General features: G+C 33.4%; 3 protein-coding genes and 1 long non-coding RNA gene across 5 annotated transcripts; 2 read left to right on the forward strand and 2 right to left on the reverse strand.

Moving 5' to 3' along the window:
- The first annotated feature begins 4,055 nt into the window (after window positions 1-4,055).
- LOC107491856 (uncharacterized) lies at window positions 4,056-4,859 on the forward strand. Its single transcript, XR_001592680.3, has 2 exons — window positions 4,056-4,314; window positions 4,397-4,859. It is a non-coding gene; the product is annotated as an uncharacterized LOC107491856 (long non-coding RNA).
- Window positions 4,860-5,754: 895 nt separating this feature from the next.
- Window positions 5,755-12,038, reverse strand: LOC107492080 (uncharacterized). Its single transcript, XM_016113050.3, has 14 exons — window positions 11,609-12,038; window positions 11,205-11,519; window positions 10,896-11,003; window positions 10,463-10,652; window positions 10,087-10,349; window positions 9,756-9,867; window positions 9,283-9,362; window positions 8,352-8,594; window positions 8,198-8,274; window positions 7,495-7,586; window positions 6,912-6,994; window positions 6,651-6,722; window positions 6,301-6,426; window positions 5,755-6,216 (listed from the first exon to the last, which is right to left on the reverse strand). Exons 1-14 carry the CDS (start codon window positions 11,984-11,986, stop codon window positions 6,184-6,186), a joined length of 2,172 nt encoding a protein of 723 aa, XP_015968536.1. The 5' UTR covers window positions 11,987-12,038; the 3' UTR covers window positions 5,755-6,183.
- A 1,140-nt stretch (window positions 12,039-13,178) lies between these two features.
- LOC107492081 (sodium/hydrogen exchanger 1) lies at window positions 13,179-16,507 on the forward strand. The gene is made up of 12 exons (XM_016113051.3): window positions 13,179-13,355; window positions 13,639-13,757; window positions 14,150-14,247; window positions 14,463-14,522; window positions 14,610-14,872; window positions 14,974-15,020; window positions 15,137-15,203; window positions 15,322-15,422; window positions 15,521-15,622; window positions 15,957-16,095; window positions 16,177-16,239; window positions 16,337-16,507. Exons 1-12 carry the CDS (start codon window positions 13,179-13,181, stop codon window positions 16,481-16,483), a joined length of 1,383 nt encoding a protein of 460 aa, XP_015968537.2. The 3' UTR covers window positions 16,484-16,507.
- Window positions 16,508-18,233: 1,726 nt separating this feature from the next.
- On the reverse strand, window positions 18,234-20,646 carry LOC107492082 (superoxide dismutase [Cu-Zn]). 2 transcript variants are annotated; one of them, XM_016113052.3, is made up of 8 exons: window positions 20,520-20,646; window positions 19,977-20,067; window positions 19,771-19,872; window positions 19,544-19,639; window positions 19,367-19,398; window positions 19,063-19,138; window positions 18,823-18,876; window positions 18,234-18,459 (listed from the first exon to the last, which is right to left on the reverse strand). In XM_016113052.3, exons 2-8 carry the CDS (start codon window positions 20,050-20,052, stop codon window positions 18,437-18,439), a joined length of 459 nt encoding a protein of 152 aa, XP_015968538.1. In that variant the 5' UTR covers window positions 20,053-20,067; window positions 20,520-20,646; the 3' UTR covers window positions 18,234-18,436. The 2 variants fall into 2 exon arrangements, with proteins under 2 accessions (XP_015968538.1, XP_015968539.1); XM_016113053.3 differs by lacking the exon at window positions 20,520-20,646 and adding an exon at window positions 20,446-20,480.
- Between the last annotated feature and the right edge of the window lie 717 nt (window positions 20,647-21,363).

Consider the following 21,363-nt stretch of genomic DNA (forward strand, 5'->3'; position numbering starts at 1 on the left):
GGGGAGGGAAACATAGCCAATATGATAATGCATATAATTTCATATAGTGCAACAATTTACTTTTTGTTTAAATCATTCAAAGCCAAACTTTTCGAAATATCAAAAATTGTAATTATTGTTGAGTAATAACCTTCAACTTAAGTATATGATAAACAAGATGGGGAGGGAGAAGCTGGTTTGAATTTTGAAAGTAAGGTAGAACTGAAGTTGAATATTAGGTGCGGGAACAAGTAGATAAATAGGTGCTTCGAGGCTAAGCTAACTAATTTAGTGTTCTATAAAAATCCCAAAGGAATCCTCTCTCCCTTGCAAGTTGCAACTCTGCCTCTTCGTTTCATACATCTTTTCATAGACTTTTCTTCTTTTTGTTGGTGTTGATCGTTTCAGAGTCTTGATTCTTGAAGGCTCTCAAAATCAAAGCCTTGCCCTTTTTCTTAGGTTCAGAGTCTTGCATTTTATTTGATTTAAGACAAATTCCCGCATAGAAATATGGGGCCAGGCGGTCCAGGCCCAGGAGGCCCAGGTCCTCCTGGTTGGGGTCCACCAGGCCCGCCAGGCCCAGGACTCTTCGGTGGCTTTTGCGATATTATTGGTTCTTGGTAAGTATGATTTGGACCTTTTTTGAGTTTCGAAAATGTAAATTGTATGCGAGGAGCAATGCATTATTTAAAACAAAAAAATGTTATATGCATTACATTTATGTACATTTTTTTTATATATTTTATACTTTTGATATTAAAAGTGATTAATAAAAAGAAGATAAAACGACTCTTTTATAGTACAAAAAAGGTATATAAAGAATGCGTATAAAAAAAGTGGTGTAAAAACATCATTTTTCTTATTTAAATAAAAAGCAGTGAACTAACTTGAGTTGATCGAGTATTAGTTTATTTATCTGTTTAAATAAGTATAGAAGTTTGAATTCTATTTTATGTATGTAACAACCAATTGTCCGATAATGAAAAGTAGTGATAAGAACTTTCACAAATTAAGAATCATAAGTTGACATTAAATGTTTATATAGAGATGATGTAGCTAAAAGAAAATTCTCTGCTTTATAACTAGTGAAGTTAATTTGCTTCTATCGTTATGTCATTTTGAATTTTGTGATTCCATTTGATGATGGATATTGGATATGGACAGCCTGAGCTGTTTGTGCTGCTGCTGGTTGTTTCAAGATTGCTTTGGGGGTCCATTTGGCCCACCTGGGCCTGCTGGGCCTCCCGGTCCACCCGGCCCTCCATGAGCTTCCCAGGTTCAAGACGCCGCCGCCTTCTTTTCGTTACCAGAAACGATCTTGAAATGTTCTTGTATTAGATCGAGTTTGCTCTCTCTGGGTCTCAACGGAGGAAGAACAAGAATAATTATTATTTAGCTTGTGTTATGTTATGTAATAACTAATTTCGGTTCTGCCATATTATACGAATGCATATTCACTTGATATTGTATTATGTTACACAGATATTTGAATAAATAAATCTGATTATATATTTAATTATTTATTGTGCCATAAGCTACAAACGAATCACCTTCATTTGCCTTGGTGTTCGTGTCAAATTGCAATTATAACACTGCCAGGGGAAGTGGGGACTGTCGCATTTGTTATTACAATAAATTTCATCTGTTCGATTTTAATATGAGGTCCTCGTATTAAACCTTTAGGAAAAAAAAACTACAATTTCAATTCATAGATGTTCAAAATGCTCATCGAATTATTTATAAAAAAACAAAATTAATTTTGTACACATTAAAAATAAGTTTCGTCTTGACAAAAATATTTAACCGTTAAAATTTGAGTTAACTCTATTAAAAATAACCTAAATTTTCTATATAATCCTACTACTCTACTAAATAATGAGTAAACATTCAATCCGGTTCTTATTCATTTTCATGAAGGATAAAATGATTTTTGTCTAAAAAAAAGGACACTTCGACCTTCAACCCTTTTATTTTGGGATAATACGGTTTCTCTATTAAAAAATTTGTTAAATAATAACAAAAATTAGTTTTGTGGAGATTTTATTTGTATTTTGTAGGAGTCTTAAATCTCTACAAAATTTTTTTTTAACAATATAACTAATTATTACCACTACTATCACTAACTTCTTTATTTTCATTATTATCACTCCTACCTCTATTATTTTTATTACTTTATCATTATCATTATCTCCTGTACCGTCATCATCACTAATACCAATATTATCAACATTAAAATTTTTTTCTTTCATTTCTTATTTGATGTTTTTTTTAAGATATTTGTACTATAGTTACTTTTTTTTACGACATCATTTTCATCAATAGTTTTTCTTCACTTAATCACTATTAATGAAGGAATTTTTAAAAACAAATTGATTAATAGTTTGTGAAGGTTTAAAACCCCCACAAAATACAAATAAAACCCCCCACAAGACTAACTTTTGTTATTATTTAATGAATTTTTTAATAGAAAGACCGTATTGTCCCAAAATAAAAAGGTTGATGATCGAATATTAAACTGCTCGGCTCGGCCATTTTAACTACCATGTCGTCAATGTAGACTTCTACCAACCTACCTATGTGGTCCTTGAAGACCTTATTCATCAATCTTTGGTAGGTTACTCCCGAATTTTTCAAGCCAAACGGCATAACTTTGTAACAGTACGCGGGCGTTATGAACACCATCTTCTCCTCGTCAAGTTAATGCATTGGAATCTAGTTGTATTTCGAGTAAATGTCTATGAAACTTAAAAACTTGTACCTTACTCCTGCATCCATTAAAGTATCAATGTTGAAAAGGGAAAATAAGTCTTTTAGACATGTTTTATTAAAGTTCGAGTAATCCACACACATTCTCTATTTTCATTTTTCTTTTTCACAAGAATCACATTCAATAGCCATGTAGAATAGTCATGTTCTCTGATAAAATCGATTTCTAACAAGTTAGTTATTTGCTTTTTTTTTGGTGGATTGAACAACCCCCAATTCTAGGTACTCCAATGAATTGGACAACCTCCAATCCTAGGTACACAACACACCCACACACTTCTCACACATTTTATCACATTTTTTCTCAATTGCATTTTCTAGAATTTGAATCCTAGACTTTTAAAGTAGAAAAGGGGAGATATGCCATTAGAACCAAAACTCATTGGCAGTTAGTTATTTGCTTGACTACTTCGTTTGCCCTTTTTGACGACATCTTTCTCCTCTTCTATGCAACAGAATGTACCTCTGGTCTAATGCCCAGACAGTGAGATATGAAGCAGCTCTATGAAAATTTCATGCAAGAATCGATAAGAATTGATCAAGATATTATTATAGAAGCTCTATGAAATATTAAATTGTGACTAGCTTTCATATGAAAAAATTTTTTTCAATATCACAACTCATAAACAAGTTTGACAAGTCAAAGATAAAAGCAAGATGAATTTAACTTTTGCAAATTACCTTGTCACTTGGTCATTAAAATATTAGTTTATTAACAATTCAGTCTATATAAAGAAAGATATGTATATTATTGTTCTACAAGTGAAATTTATGAAAAATATAGTTAGATTGAGACTTTTCATTTTCTCTCTATTACAAGAGTATAATAGAGAGTAAATAACTAAATATACATTATTAATAATTTTGTTTTTGTTCTTAGTATATTATTAAGGTAATTCAGACATATAAAAAATTCAATTCAAAATTATACTAATGTTCTAAACTAAATTGGATTATACGTATGTCATTATAATTCTATGTAGTATTAATTTGATTTATATTGTGTATATATCAATAGTAAATCGAATAAATTTGATTTAATTTATTATTGTACAACACATATATAGTAAATCGAATTAGTTTAATTCGATTTACTACTAATACAGATTATTAACAATATAAAAATACTCTGCATCAATTAAATTCAAATAATATAGAGTCAAACGAGATATGCATGTAACAAAATTTAATTTAGGATATTTGTGTAAATTTTTTTCTCATTCAATTTATCTATGAAGAAAGAATAATGGTAGTTGATTAATATATAGTTAATGAAGGTTAGCGAATGGTAGTTGGTGTGTTGATGAGAGTATAGAAACAACGCCATCTTTCAGTCACTAGTCACTCCTGCAAGAAACTTAATCACCCAATCTCTCTCTGCCTCTTATAATACTCTGTTATACATTCACACTACAAGCTAAGTAACGACATTTTATTCAACAAAGGAATTGAGAAAGTAAAGAACGGAAAGAAAAGGAGAGGAAATATGCCACCACCTTGGGGACCACCGGGAGGGCCTCCTGCTGGCGGCGGTTTCTGCAATTGTATATGTAGCCTTCTATCCTCTTGGTCAGTATCTATCTATCTATCTATCTATGTGATTCAGAATGTGAACTCTTTAATTGAAATTGTTGTATGTATTTGATGGCAGCTTATACTTACTGTGCTGCTGCTGTCTCTTGGAGAGTTGTTGTGGACCAATGTTTGGTGGACCTCCAGGACCCCCTCACTTCTGATGAACCATATAAAATGGTTGTTCCAAACCAAAGAGTGAAATAAAACAAGCATCATCACCAACTGAAAATGGCTTCGTTTGCTTGCTCTTTTGTTTGTTGGATTGGTATATATATTAGGGAAGGGAATGCCAATCATAAAATGCCACTTTCCGCATACTTGCAATGTGTCATTTCTATCCTCCTGAAGAGTGTAGTTTAAGTATTTTATTAATGTTTATTATGCAAACATATATGTTAAGGTTGATTTTACATAGAAGTGTAGAACTGCCTGCCTCATGGGTTCAGTGTGCAGTAAAGCTGCTTGCATTATGCCATAAAAAGGGGGTGCTAAGGTTTCGAACCAGAAAAGAAAACCATGATTTTACCGACGTATAAAAAGATATATATTTAACTATAAGAAGATAATTAATGTTGTATTTAATTGAGATTCATTGTGAATATAAAATAACAAATTACAATTAATAACAGGGTTAAGTATACTTTTACTGAATTATACAATTAGATATATGCACAGAGCGTATTCAAATTAAATTTCAAGATAATTATTACCATTATTATTGCTGTTGTTGAACTAAAATTCTTCTACTAAGAGATATTCTTTTTTCAAGTCATTTTTTTTGACCCATAACTAGTCTTCAGAATAAACTCAATTAACATTCAGCTCAAACACATCTAAAATTGGCAACCAAGAAATTTTAAAAAATAAAAACAAAATCATAAACAAAAACTGGTTCCAAAACTGAATGCTCCCTTAATACATTCAGAGAAAACACACCCAAAATGCCAGACAAAACCAGAAAACACAAGACAAAACCAAATTGAGCTAGGTTTCGAAATAAACTCATATATTAACATTCAACATAAGCAAACCCAAAATTGGCAACCACAAAATAAATAAATAAATAAATAAATAAAAACTGAAACCTCCCTTATTAACATTCAGCTCAAATACACCCAACATTGGCAACCAAGAAGAAACCTCTTTTTTTTTTAATTAAAAAGAAAACCCTGAAACCTCCCTCATTAACACTAAAACACCCAAAATTGGCAACCAAAAGTTAAAAAGAATAAAATAAAATAAAAATTCCAAAACTGAAAGATCATGTACTATCATTGAGCTTAAACACACCCAAACTTGAACTAGACTTCGAAATAAACTCCGTATTACATTCAGGTCAAATACCCAAAATTCAATTATCCTACATTCAACACGAAAATTAAAGTACATGATAAACTACACGAATCTATTGTATTTGTCGTAAGATGACTAGAGAAGGAAAATATGCAGAACAATTTATTTGCGTTTTGCAATTACTATTTTACATTTCAATCTTGATTATATCATTTTAACAAAGATTTCAATATCAAATAGCCTTACTAATAACAATACTACAGATAACTCGTGTCTTTCAAAATCCTAGTCCAACAGTGATCAGGCTACCATCCCCTTTCTTTTTCTTTAAGAACAAGGTCTCAAAATTCCAATTTGAGAATTTCATTAACATGTGTGGACAAAATTGACATTAGTAATCACAGAATTCAACACACTTGAGACTTGAGGAGTTACATTCTTCTGAAGCATTTGAACTTCATTAGATTAAAATCCTCAAGATCATATACGCCGAAAACATGTCACAAAATAAAAACCTGGCATTATCATATACGGAGCATCTTTAGCCACACGAAATCCTTCCTATACTTTCTATTCATCTTCTTCTTCAGCCACTTTTAGCCACTGCACATAAGATATTGATGCATCTCATCAGGATGGTAAAAAGATAAACAGGTATCATGATTCGTGACCTAGTTTTAAACTTACTTGGATCAAATCTTGAGCCTTGTTAACAAATACTTTATCTGCCTCATCTGCGTCTCTCTTCTCATCTTCCCAACTTAAAATAGCATCTTCTTCAATAATATCCTCAGTATACATGTAGAGCAAAATCTGAAAACATTTTATGAATCCATTTCATAACAATATAGTAGGGTACGAAGAGATAACAAATCTAGCGTGAAAAATATGAATCCATTTCATAACATTGTTAACTCAAGGCTTTAGACAGAATGTACAGTGCATAACTATGTAATATAGTTCAATGCATATTTATGATGAGTATACTGACAGATGAAAACACATCAATAAGGCTAACTCGTGAAAGAGCAGCATACCTTACTGAATAATGGAGCAAACTCCTTAGCAGATTCTAAACAAATTTCTTCGAATTTCAGTATGATCTCAATCTGGAGTTAAATAATAAAAACAAATTAATAGAGGGCAGAACATGAAGAACTGGGAATCAAATTTGGCAGCATGTGCTAAATGGCTGCATTCTTATTGAAACTGACAAAAGCATAACACAATGCATATCCATTAATCACAACAAATGAGCATGAATCACTACACAGATGTTAAAGTAATGAGAGAGACACCTGCTCATCTATGTCTGTCAGATAGGATGTAAGAGCCTTTTTCCATTTTGATAGAACAGCCTTAACATTCTGCATCAAGCCATCTGGGGAAATTCATAAATCAAACAAGTAAACAGTAAGCAACCTTTGAGAATAATACAAAACAGAGTTCTAAAAGTAAAATTAGTCAAGCCAGACATGCACCATCTAGCATTATCCCACTAGGAGGAGTCAACTCTGGATCAACCAATACTGTTGGCCTTGGGTGGTGGGGATTCAATAAAAAGAATATGTTTTCTTAATTATTCCACCGAGTATTTTCTTAGTTTTCCTAAGTCTTTCAATTGCCCTGCCTTACATTTGATTTGCTATTCAAACTGAATAATCCAGTTGATTCATTATATCCCATCATTCTGCAGATTTTGTATCTGGTATCTCTAAGCAGGGCAAGATAACAAGTTTTCCAAGCAAGTTTACATCCTTAAACTAAACTCTGGAAATATTTTGACCTAACAGGAAAGCAACAACTTGTAAAAAAAAAAAAAAAAAAAAGGAAAAGTCTAAAAGGATCAGGTAGATGTAGAAAGAAGGAAGGAAGGCTTACCAAGTGAACTATGGGGAGTGTCTACTGCATACTTCATCATAGCATAAAACACAGCTCCCGCACAATCAGCAGTCAGCTTATTGCATGACAACCTGCCACAGAGAAAGGCAGTGTTTGTATAAGTTGATGCCCATAAAACAATTAATGCATATATTGCAAACATTAGTGGTTAAAAAATAAAATATAAAAATCATAAAGATCCAATTGGTAAAAAGTCCAAATATATTCCATGAAGATATCATGTCCTGTAGACAAAAATAGAGTGCCAATTATTTGACATATATAATATTTAAAATAAGAGCAGTTTACAGTTGTATGGTCAAGCAAAATGCATGCTAGTACTTAGTCCTATCCTTTGATTCCTCCCACAAGATTTAAGACATAAAAACTCCTTGCAATAGCAAAAACATGTCAACCTACTTCATTTCAAAGTTCTCATGCATATCAGCTAATGATCAACTTCGGCCAAGAAAAATACCACAAAACAAATACTTAAATTTGAGAGACCGACAGGTTAAACTATCAAGAGGCTGTAAGAGGAAAGCAGGGGGAAGTAACTTATGAACAAGAGACTAGGCAGAAGGAAACAAAAAAGTCATACAATGAAAACAAAAGAAACATGCAAAAATAACTCCAAAGCATAGGTCTCCGACAATCTACATTCAACTTTGAACAATATACATAACCACAATTATATGCATACTTCAAAGAGTTAACTTCTAAGATCAAGTGGTCTTCTTGTATGTTTTCATTCACAGCCCTGAGGAATGTCGCTTCAACCTGCAATTAATAAAGTAAATGGAAAACTTCAAAATCTGAATCTACAACCTGCATCTGAAGAAGTTTCAAGTTTGTACCTCTCTCTCAAAGAAATCATCCCTGGAGTCTTCATTATCTTCATCTGAGTCATTAGAATCAGGTATCAGCTCTCCAGAAGGTGGGAGAATACTGCCATCATGAGTTAACTCCAGATCATCTTCCATGGTTTTCATTGCCTCAGAAATTTTATCTGCAGGAATAGGTGCCACTGAATGCCTCCACTCTTCTTCCTGGCTTCCTTCACATTTTTGCCAAATGTAACCAACCCCACCCATACCTAGCTGATCAATAAAAAGAACGTGTAATGAGACAATAAATTCCATGTCCTATAAAACATTATATCAAACAATCTTGGTATCTAAAAAGACTTGCAAAATAATAATAATAATAATAATAATAATAATAATAATAATAATAATAATAATAATAATAATATGTTTCTGCCAGATATACAGCAAAAGTTGCTTCATTTCTTCCCACATGCAAACTTATGGAACATTTGAACAAGGAACTCAAATTGTGTGAACTAGGCAAGATAGAAATAATTTACAATAATGTGGCAGCCTGACATTTTCATTGACTTTCATTCTGTGAGAGATAAGATAATATATAGAAATTTTCACCAGATAGATGGTCCTCAGTACAATTTATATATGACCAGCTTGGAGCATATGATTTATAGGCTCCAGCATAAGTGGGATTGTAGAATATTCCTAGGTATCTTTAATTTGCCTTTTATGATTTGGTTTAATAATCACCTGTTTAGTGTGTAGCATAACATATAGATTTGATATTACTCATACTTAAGTGGTCTTTTATTCACATTACTTCATGTGTATAATTAATCCAGCAGAGAGCTATACTAGCATGCAACTCAGCCACATTGAGTTATTCTATCAAGCATTATTGCATCTGGCACAACAGCAAATAATGTATGAGTCATAAATTGCGAAGCCTTCTGAAACCAACCTCTGAAACAGAGCTAATACGTGCCTCTGGTACTTCAGATGCATCCTCTTCATCCGACTTATCCACTTTGCTTGTGATGACTGTACCAGAAATTGGCAATTGAAAGGTTTAAAATGTGCATTTAACTTATTAAAGCTTTCAGAAAATTGGCAATTGAAAGTTTTACGATGCGCATTTAATTTATGAAAGCACTTCATAATAATAAGAATAGTTAGTTTATTGTTCAATCAAATTATTCTGGAATATTAGCTTCTCGAACCAAGTGTAACAATATGCTTTTAACAATCAATCAGCACTAGTTTGAAAAGATCAATATCTTAGGTACAAACAATTGTTTTCAGAGTTGTTACTGAAGTAATGACAGTATTAAGGCAGACATCATAATCATAATCAGATTGACTGCCAAACAGTGACAGTAGGACCCATGATAAAGCACGTCAAATAAAAGTGTTTTATGAGAAATGAAGCAATACCGCTAGTACTGTCAGCATATTCAAGCTCCTCATCACTGTCTTCCTCAACAGGCTGTTGTAATAGTGATACATATGAATAAGGAGGGACAACAAACTCTGGCCCAACTACAACCTGGAAGCATAAAATTCCTGATCGGATCAGATATGTATACATAATAAATAAAAGATAAAAAATAAAGTCCTAAACTTTCAATCTTGAAATGAGTGACAGACAAATCACATACTATTGTGTTTGAGCACAACCAGTGTTGAAACATGCCCAAACATATGACAAACATGAAAGACAGAATTCAGGCAACTGAAGAAATGGTACAGATACAACCATACAAACCTTGAATGACAAAATAACACCAGGTTCCAGAACAGCTCCTGACTTCAAAGTCACCTCATTACAAACAATAGCATGGTTAAGTTTACAGCCATCTTCTATGGTGACATGGTCCCATATGTAGCAACCTTTAATCTGAACGTTTGATCCAATTTTACATCCTTTTCCAATAACGGAATCCGAAATTATAGTGTTATTCCCAATTTTGGTGCCAAATCCTAGAACAGTGAAGGGACCAATAACAGCGGTTTGTGATTGTGATATTTCTGAAAACGGAGAAACGAATTCATCAAAATAAATACTAAATAGAGTGCAACAGCAATATTATCAGGTATGCATGAAATTCTTCACCAGCAAACACAGAAACTTTTATTCATACCTGAAGCACGATACATTCCCTGTCGTTCAAGTTTAGTAGCTGTGTTGCCATAATTCATAACATCTGGCACCATTGGATACGTCCATCTATGGATTATATCCCTGCTAACAGTGTCATAGCTCCGGAAATTATCAATCCGTGAAGCATAGTTTGAGTGGATTTCATGCACGAAAATTTTGTACCCCATTATCTGAAAGCAATACACAGTTAATTTTGAAGCAAGGAATGCATCCGTTATAGAATGCAAAAAACAAGAGACTATGTGTCCATCAAACATATCAACTTTGAGGGAAGATAAGTGATGGAATTTGGTTGTTCTCTTACAATAAGAAAGAAATTCATGGGGAAAAGCTTTTATCTTTCCATTAAGGACTTAAAGAAAAACTTCATAAATAATAGCACGACTCAATTTAGCACACAGCAGAGAAATTACATCATCAACAAGCAATCCCTTCACAAAATGACGCCGCAGATGTTGGTAATCAAAATTGTCCGTAAACAGGCTAAGGACTTCAGGCGAGCAGATGTCAATGTAACAATCCTGCAGAAAATATATCACTGAGAAATATAACCAAACAAGGTAATAATAAATAAAACATCAGTAACAACAGTAGATAATTAATTAATGAATTAATTGAGAGACTCCTTAACTACAGCTAATCCGGTACCGAAATTTCGTTTCACACACTTCGATAGGCATAATCACCAGTAATCCAATTCCTTCAGAAAGTATGTAATTCACCTGCTTGTCATGGTGCAAGGTGAGGGAAGGGTTATCAGCAAGAAATGACTTGTCAAGATGCATAACCCCTTTGGAAAGGTCAGTCCTCTCCTCATAATACAAAAGCTGCTTGGTATCCGGATTAATGGCCATGAAAAGCTCATCGGTACCAAGCCGAGACTGATGAATAGCGGGGTTAGTTTTTGAGCGTTTGATAACCATTGTCATGACGGCATTACTATCCCTCTTCTTCCTTTCTTTGTGCTCTGCAAGTGCCTGAGTAAGCGACATGTTGCTCACAGTATCACCACTGATGAGGACAAAGTCTCCATGAATCTTACAAAGTATCCAAAAAAAAGTGCACTGGTCACTACAAGAACAATAACAAATGGATAGCAAGGAAGGGCAAAAACGTAAATGGATACCACGTTACGCTCGTAGATTAGGCGGAGGGCGTCACCGGCGCTGACGGAATTGTGCGATTCAATGGTGGTTACGGAGAAATTAGGCTGAGAGAGCCAACCGGATTTGTCCAAATAGTCGATGACTTGCTTGGAATGGGCGCAGCAGAAAACGAAAACGTCTTCGACGCCGGCAGATTCGAGCCAGGTCAAGGTGTAATTGATCATCGGAACATTGACAAGAGGCAAGAGGACCTTCGGGCATTCGAGGGTGATAGGTCTGAACTTGGTGTTGAAGCTATCAGCTAAGAGGATGGCCTGCAACGGAACACGAACCAGTTCGTCGGAATCCTCTGTGACGGAAACCCTGCCTCCGCCGCCGCTCTTCTTCGGCGCACCCATCCTCTTAAGATTCTTCCGACTAGTTGAGCGAGTGTCCAAGTCTATGGAGTATGGAGAAAAAGTATTGAATGTGTCACAGACACACTGAAGGAGTTGGATTGGGCTGTTTTGGACTCACTTTGGGTAGGCCCACATAGTTATCGGAACCCAATAGTGTTTTTTACGGAACATTTTGTTTTCTTTGACCGGAGGACTTTTTGGTCAATGGGAAGTCTACCAAAGTAACTACTCTGTTTATTGCATGAGAATCACATTATCATTGTCAGCTACGTCGCTAGCTATACCCATTTAATTCCATTTATTTTAAGGTTTTAATTATGTTGGTCTTCTCAAACACCAAATAACTAATTTAACATATATAAGGTAGAGGAAATCTCCCCGCCTCATAACTCACGAAACCAATGATGAACGGCGAATATTGTATTCATGATTGAGCTTAACGTGATCGCGGTTGTAGGGTAGCAGAACTCATTACTATTCTGGTTTGTGTGCTCACGCTTGTTTTATTCTGAATTCAACGTTTGTCTTCCATTTTTCTCAGAGCTTTCGTCGCTTGCGTGATTTTCTCTTCTAATGTCATCAAATTCGAACAATTATTATTATCGCTTTCTCCTCATTTTCTTAACTGATTCTTCTATCTTTCCATTTCTCGTTTCGTTTTTCTGTTACAACTTACAACAACCTTTCCAATTGCATTCTCTCTCATTTTTATTAGCTAGTTGTGATGAGCTTGCTTTCTGTAAGGAATCATTGAAAAATTGACCGAAAAATAAAAAAGAAAATAAAAAAGAGAGGAAATTAAAGAAACCTTCAAGTGATTCTAACACTGCTACGTTAGCATATGCTTGCTGGAATCGCATTGGTGAGTTTTCCTCCGTTCAAGTCTCTGCGTTTCGGTGATTATTTGATGATTATGAAACACTAAATCGTGATTCAAAGATTCTAATTATATTCCATTGCATTATTTTCTACATGTTTTTTATTCTGTCAAAATCTTATATGCATGTTTCATGCTCTAATTGCAGAAACTCTATTAGCCTTATTGATAAGATCCAACGGTTTTTGAATATGATGAGCATGGCAGCTCCGATTCCGAGGCATAAATTTGGCTTGTAAATGTGGCGTTGAATTTGGTTCCTAAGCAATAATCTAATTGGTTCTGCGATTATTTATTTCTAGAGAATTTGAGAAAATGGCTATTGATCATATAAGTTCTCTGTTTGCGAAATTGCAAGCATTATCGACTTCAGATCATGGCTCCGTTGTGTCCATGAACATATTTGTGGCACTTCTGTGTGCTTGTATTGTCATTGGACATCTTCTTGAGGAAAATCGCTGGATGAATGAGTCCATCACTGCCCTTGTCATAGTAAGTAACCTCACTTTTCGAATGAGTTGCCTGATTCATACCCGCGCCTATTTCCACGTTGTACGGACATACACACTCTCTTCGTTGGATAAGATGTTCATCCTATTTGGGTTATAATTCTGTGCTAATTTAATAATAAAGAAATGTGTATCAAACTATCAATTCGATTTACGGGATAAAATGAGTACCAGAATATTTCTCTTTTTTTCTTTTAACAGCTTGTTTGCCAATGAAGTATTGCATACAGTAATTATGACTCAACTTCCATGTGGATTGGTCTCAGGGAATATGCACCGGCATACTCATTTTGATGCTTAGCGGTGGTAGAAGCTCTCATATTCTTGTTTTCAGTGAGGACCTTTTCTTCATATACCTTCTGCCACCTATCATATTTAATGCCGGGTAACTTTTGTTCTTTTGTTTTTTTTTTTTTCGTTTTTAAATTTTTTTACACCAACTAGAGTATTTGTCCAATGAGCTAAATTAAAAATGTTTGACCCTGTATTTATCAATCAAGATTCGATGACGCATCTCATGATAACTTGAAAGAGGTCTAGTGGCATATTTGATGAACAATTCACATCTTAGTTTTCTAAAAATTTGGTAAAAATTTTCCTTTTGCTCTAAGTGAATGTGTCTTCTTGTCTCTTGGCCACAGTTGGCCAATTTGATATCTTGATTATTATTCATGCTACTAAATAGTTGAAAATTTTTATTCTGCTAATCAAAATTTGGAACATCCGAACATGAAATAGAGATCTGAATCATGAACAACTTATGTTGCACTGTCTCAGGTTTCAGGTGAAAAAGAAGCAGTTTTTTGTTAACTTTATCACCATCATGATGTTTGGTGCTATTGGTACATTGATAAGTTGTGCCATCATAACTTACGGTATGCCTATGGATTTCTTTTGTTCTTCTCTAAGATTTAACATAATGTACTAAATAGTTGGCATCTCTCACATTATTATTGTAATTTGAGTATTTGACACATGGAGTAGTTCTTTATGGTATCAAAATAGAAAAACTAGCCAATCACATTAAAGGAAACTGTACTTAATTGGAAATTGTCTAGTTCTTATTGAACTCTTTGAAGCATCGTTTCAGGTGTCGCAAAAACTTTTAAGAAGATTGGAATTCGTTCACTGGAGATTGCGGATTATCTAGGTATTATGGTGTTTGCTTTTTCAATCTCATATTGTTGGCTACTTGCCATTCTATTTGTGTGGCTCATTATTTTCCAAACATTTCCAGCAATTGGTGCAATATTTTCTGCTACGGATTCTGTGTGCACCTTACAGGTTTGGAACTGTATGATACAGGTGCTAAATCAGGATGAGACACCTTTATTGTACAGTCTTGTATTTGGAGAGGGTGTTGTAAATGATGCTACATCAGTGGTGCTTTTCAATGCGATCCAAAGTTTTGACATCAACCAAATTAATCCATCAATAGGGTTGCATTTCTTTGGCAACTTCTTGTATCTATTTACCACAAGCACTCTTCTTGGGGTTTTTGTAATTATCTTGCACCCTCTAATTCCCTCTTGTACACATAGCACGCACGCACACACACAGTGCATGTTTATGGCTTTTATCTAATATGTCTCCACATGCAGACTGGTCTACTCAGTGCTTACATTATTAAGAAGCTTTACATTGGCAGGTATCATTTTGAATTGAATTTTTCTAATTTCCAATTCCATATTTTGGGCAATATATGCAATTAAATTAGTTCGTATCAAAATTAAGTAGTACACAACTTAATGATACTCATTGCAGGCACTCAACAAATCGTGAGTTTGCTCTGATGATGCTAATGGCATACCTTTCCTACATGATGGCTGAAGTAAGTTTTAAAGATAACTTTACAGGAGGTCTTTTTTATTTTAAATGTTATTTATGTTTCTGATTCATATATTACATAAATCATTAGCATTGTGCTGCTATATCTACATGTTCTCCAGTTATGCTATCTGAGTGGAATTCTCACTGTGTTCTTTTGTGGGATTACAATGTCTCACTATACTTGGCATAATGTGTCTGAAAGCTCAAGAATCACTACCAAGTATGTCTTCCAAAGAGACTTCGTTAATCAATGCATTTCTTTGTATGATGTAGCAACATTATCCAATTCAATGAACATTTAACTTAACTTTTTTACAGACATGCGTTTGCTACTTTGTCATTTGTTGCCGAGACTTTTATCTTCCTTTATGTTGGTATGGATGCCTTGGACATTGATAAATGGAGGTTTGCTAGCGATAGGTACGCACTGCAGCAACGCAATATATGTTTTTCAAGTACCGAAACACGTCTCTACTGCTGCCTTCTTTTTCGAAGATGTAAAAATTTGCTTAGAAATTGTCTCATGATAACAATAACATCTAAAAGATTGTCTGAAAAAGGAACATTTTTTTTCTCTCTCTCTTTTTCTAGACAGATTTTTGCCTCTGGTCTCCTTTTTACCAGTGACCAATACCATTCGATTGTTAAAATGAATGAATGTATCTTATTCACTCTTGTCGAATGTTTTCTCTCAAGACTAACATTTTTTTTATAATAAAAAACCTTTCATGTGCCACACTTGTTTGCTCTGCAGGCCTGCAACTTCTCTTGCTGTGAGCTCAGTATTGTTGGGTCTAGTACTTGCTGGAAGAGCAGCATTTGTTTTCCTCTTATCATTCATATCCAACATCACTAGGAAGTCATCAAAAGAGGGCATAAGCTTCAGGCAGCAGGTGTGACTCATGTGACAACAATACAGAATCTCTTGGGACCTTTTTTTTTTGTGACAAGTCTTTTCATTATTTCTCTTTTAGGTGATTATTTGGTGGGCTGGTCTTATGAGAGGAGCTGTTTCAATGGCACTTGCTTATAATCAGGTTGGAATTAGGACTCTTTTTTAATGTGTTGGTTATCTCTGTAACAAAAGGTCGTTTCAGTTTGATATGTTAAACACTAACACTGGTATTAATGCAGTTCACCTTGTTAGGGCATACTGCAAAGCGAGCGAATGCCATTATGATCACCAGCACCATCACTGTTGTGTTAGTCAGTACAGTGGTAAGACCCTTTGTCTACTATTTCTATTTTCCACCAAAAATTACCAGTGATCATTACGGTTAAAATAAAACCATGCATATGTTAAAAAAAAACCCCTACTAATGGATTGTCTAGATAAAATATATATTAGAATATAAAATATATATTGATAGTAAATTATATTTATTTATATACAAATATATAATGACTACATGTATCTATAATATGTTACTTTGTTAGGAATAACCTCAACTATTTGAAATACTAGTTCATATATTAAAGGAAATCTTTCATAAAATACAAAATATATTCAAAATAAACATTCATAAATTTCGATAAATTTTAGATAGAATATTTTAAATCTTAATAAATTTTTATTAGTTTAAAATTTTCAAGATAGATTAATTCCTCAAAATTAATTTGTTTGATATTTTTTAGAAATCTAATTTATTTATAATAAAATTTATTAAAAATTTATTTATTTAACACATATATTAAAAAATTCATTCAACCTGGCAAAAGGACCAATTTATTTTACTATAAATATATACTTTTATAATTATAAGCTAAAGTTATCCCGAATATAATCAACCTCTTTAATATTATAAATTGGGTTTATCAACTCTGTAATATTTTAAATTTTTATAAGATAGTCACCAAAAAAAAATTTATAAAATAATTATAAGCTTAAGTTATCCCGAATACAAATTGAGTGTTTAACTATAAAGTACAAACACTTCATTGAATTATCCTGTATTCGTATCATACTCATTTTGGATACAACACATTAACATTCATCCATACAATACTTATTAACATTCATCCAACACACCTGTCTATTTGAATATATATTTTTAAAATAAATTTAAAAATAATATATATTATTATTTGTTAAAATAAAATATTTTATATAATTAAAAAAATTAAAAATAGTTAAAAAATTAATTTATATTTAATATTAATAAAATATCATTAATATTTATCTAAAAATATTTTATATGTATCTTATAAAATTTTAACATTATGTTAGCAACGTCGAGTCCCATGTCTAGGGTTTAGTGTTTAAATTTATTTAAAAATTTAAAATAAATATCAATATTTTAAATTTTTATGAATAACATGAAAATTTATTCTGAACTTACGGTCATTTTTGAAGTACCTAAACACAAGACAGTGGGCTCTCTATTTACAACCTGTTATCTGTTTCAGTTTTACATCATGACATTTCCGCTAATTAAAACGGCAAATACTCCTTTATGTTTTTAATGTCTTTTTAACCGTTTTTTTGCTAGTAAAGCCCAAGTAGTAAGTACTAACAATAATTTGTCACTTGTCAGGTGTTCGGTTTGATGACAAAGCCATTAATAAGGTTTTTGCTGCCTGTGCCCAGCGGCCTTACGCCGAAACGGAAAAACAGCACCGCGAACATAGTAGATTCAGCTTCTCCAAAAGCCATCACAGTACCATTTCTCTCGAATGGCGCAGACTCTGAAGCAAATCTTGAACCCCAAGAAAGTTCTTACGGTCGAACTCCAAGGAGCATTCGTGACTTACTATCCACTCCCACACACTCTGTTCATCGCTTATGGCGCAAATTCGATAACTCATTTATGCGTCCAGTTTTTGGTGGCAGGGGCTTTGTTCCAGTAGAACGCAGTACACCAACCGAACGCAACACCCAAAATCAGTGGCATTGATGGAGAATAACCACAGGGGAACACGAGTATTGTAAACTATGTAAATGTAAACTTGTAATTTTTCTTTAAATTCGCGGTCAATCTATTTTATTAGCAGCGCTTTCAGATAGAGACAATAATTTTAACCCTGACGCAACTTGAGGCAATGTATTATGATTATCAGTATTTAAGAAGCGAATACCAGCACATAGCCCATCAGATAACACAGCAGCATAATAGAGAATTCAGAAGTACAGACCAGAACTAACCAAACAACGGAAAGGGGTAAAAGTTTTATTCCACGACTAGAAAAGCTTGGCCACGCGAAAAAGCATGATAATCCAGGGGCTGAAAGGAGTATCTAGCCTTGCAAACCAATAACCCCTACACAACAAGAGGAATGGCAGAGTCAATATTAGCAGACAACAACACTAATCTCTTGTATAAAGAAATTGAAACGAGACATCAGATTATAAGAAATAAACAAACTTGACAAACACGAGCGTTTGTTTGGGAATAACACGAGGAAAAGATAACAAGATGTGTCTAAAGGGAAAGGGAAAGGGAAAGGAAAGAGGAGGGATAGAAGTATGGGGTTTCACATGCCTTTGCAATTTTAAAACCCCTCATTTTGTTATAGAGAACCTTCCTTTCCCTTTCCCTCACAATAAAAAAGGGAGGAAATTGAAATTAAATCTGTAATTTTGAATGTCAACATAAACATTTACTGCGGTGAAACATGCTTACCGCAAGCTACTCTGCCACCAGCATTTCCAGTGGATTTGCTAAGCTCATGCCCACCTACACAACATAACAAATAATATCCATAAGTTGTCGGCCACGGCCACAATACATAGAAAGCATTTGCAAAACAAAAAAATGAATCAAAATATTTCATTTACGCATGAAACAACATGAAGGACGGTACTAAATGGATTATCAATGAAGGAGATACCACCAAATAAGAAATAGATTATTGGTGAATACCTTTCCCAAGATCATCAGGATCAGCATGGACAACAACAGCCCTTCCAACAATGGAGTTTGGTCCGCTAAGAGGGATCTGCGAATATTACACAACTAATCAAAAACTGAAACTTGCAAGTCAGGATTCTCTTATGTTTCATGTTTATATCTAAAGCATAATGACAAAAGAGAGAGAAATGGGCACAATTATTCAAATTGAGTCCTACATGTTTTAATAAGAGACCACTTATTTAAAGAGTTAATCACTCTCTTAACATGATCATGTCCAACACAATCACGTTAAACTAGGAGATGAATAGCATACCTGACTGTCGGAAATGGAGAAGCTAACAGTTCCTGAAGCACAATGAAAGAAACCAATTTTAGAACAAAGACCAAACAAGCACGTCAAATGCCAAGTCAAAATAGAGAAATGCATGTAAAGCAAAAGGAACCAACAACTAAACTTGATAAGGAGGGTACTAAAGGAACAAAGTCATACCATCATCTCCAACATTAACATTTCCTAAATCACCAGCATGGCGGTTCTCATCTTCAGGGGCACCATGCTCCTTGTTGTTAGGATTGAAATGCGGTCCTAGAATATAAAAAAGCATAGAAATTAAGCATTTCAATACTATCTCACACGATGAAAGTTTCAATATTATTTCAACCGAAACTACAGGTTCACAATCAGTTCGAACTCATTATAATGGGTAACGGGCATACCAGTTGACATGCAACCATTTGTGGTGTCTCCAAGGGCATGGACATGGAACCCATGAAGACCAGGCTTAAGGCCAGCAAGATTTCCAGTCACAGTGGTTGGACCTATACAACAATAATTCACAATAATAACAATTCATTTTATTGCAAACTTTTATAGTAAGTACAAGCAAACAGAAACAGAAATATTCCGCTAATTGGAAACTTACCATTTCCTTCCTGAGAGAAGTGAATAGTTCCACTGACACCCTCACTGCTGCTAAGAACTGCCACAGCCTTCACCATTTTTTCAGTTGTGATCTGAAAAATTAATTAATTAATTAATTAAACAAATAAAATAAAAAAGAATTCATTTCAGATTTAGAAAAAACTAACATCTGCCTAGAAAAGCTAAATCGATCATCAATAACTAAAGAGACTAACAAATTTACATAGCGATTCTAAAACCTAAAAAATCAAAAATCAAAATCATGAAGTAATATGTTAAATCACTCAAGTTAAATGAAGAAAAAAACACAAGCGACGGAATTCAATTAGTTGATTATCAACTTAAATTAGCTGCCAGTTGAGTTGATCGGTCCATTAATAGCGTACAGAGGCATTCGGATATGATGAATCGAAGAAAAACAGCACAAAAAGCGAGATTCAGCGAGAACAATAAGAAAAAGAAAAAACTACCAGAGAGAAGAGAGAAGATTGAAGAAATGAATGTCAGAGATCGAAGAGATATTGAAAATAGGAGGTAATGTTACCTCAGGGAACCCCTTGACTGAGAAGGGAAAGAAGAATCTAGAATAAGGAGATGTGTCTATTTGAAGAGGAATAGCCGAATAGGTGTGGTTTTTTGGTTATATAGAATTATAGTGACTGAGAGTGTAAGACCACGAGCTTCACGGACCAATATGCCACCAGCATTTGCTGCCACGTTCACCTACCCAACTGCCACCTCATCTCCATCATTATTATTTCTTAATTTCTATTTAATTTTCTAAATTTAAATATTTTTTAATTAATTTAAATTGGTAGAGTCTAAATTAATTATTTAATTAATTAATTTTTTTAATTCAGATCCTGTCTCATCTTATCAAGAACAAAATTTTGTAAAAATAAAAACAATGATAAAATAAAAGTTTTTTTTTTAAATTAAAAGTGAGATTCAAACTCAAGATTTTTAAGTAAGTATAAAAAAATTATATTGTTTAAACTATAGTTGATGTGTAATCCTAGTTAATTGATGTATTTTTTATATAAATTTAAATTTTTTTATAATATATAAATTAGAGTGTTAGATTTTCATAGTGTATAAATTAGAGGATTCGATTTATATTTTGTAGTAAGCTAAATTTTTTTTCGATTTCAAATAAATCAAAAGATTCAATTTGTATGCTAAAAATTTTTTTATTTGTAAAATATAAATTTGACCCTCAGATTTATATTTTTAAAAAAATAAAAATAAAAAATTATAAATTTAACCTTCAGATTTATAGTATAAAAAAAATTAAAAACTACAAATATGACCTTAGATCTGTGGCATCCACACAAAACAAAAACACAATAACTTTTCACATTATTTTAAAACACCGTCAAAGTCCAACA

This window comes from Arachis duranensis, chromosome 6, assembly GCF_000817695.3.
Source record: "Arachis duranensis cultivar V14167 chromosome 6, aradu.V14167.gnm2.J7QH, whole genome shotgun sequence".
Lineage (NCBI taxonomy): Eukaryota > Viridiplantae > Streptophyta > Magnoliopsida > Fabales > Fabaceae > Arachis > Arachis duranensis.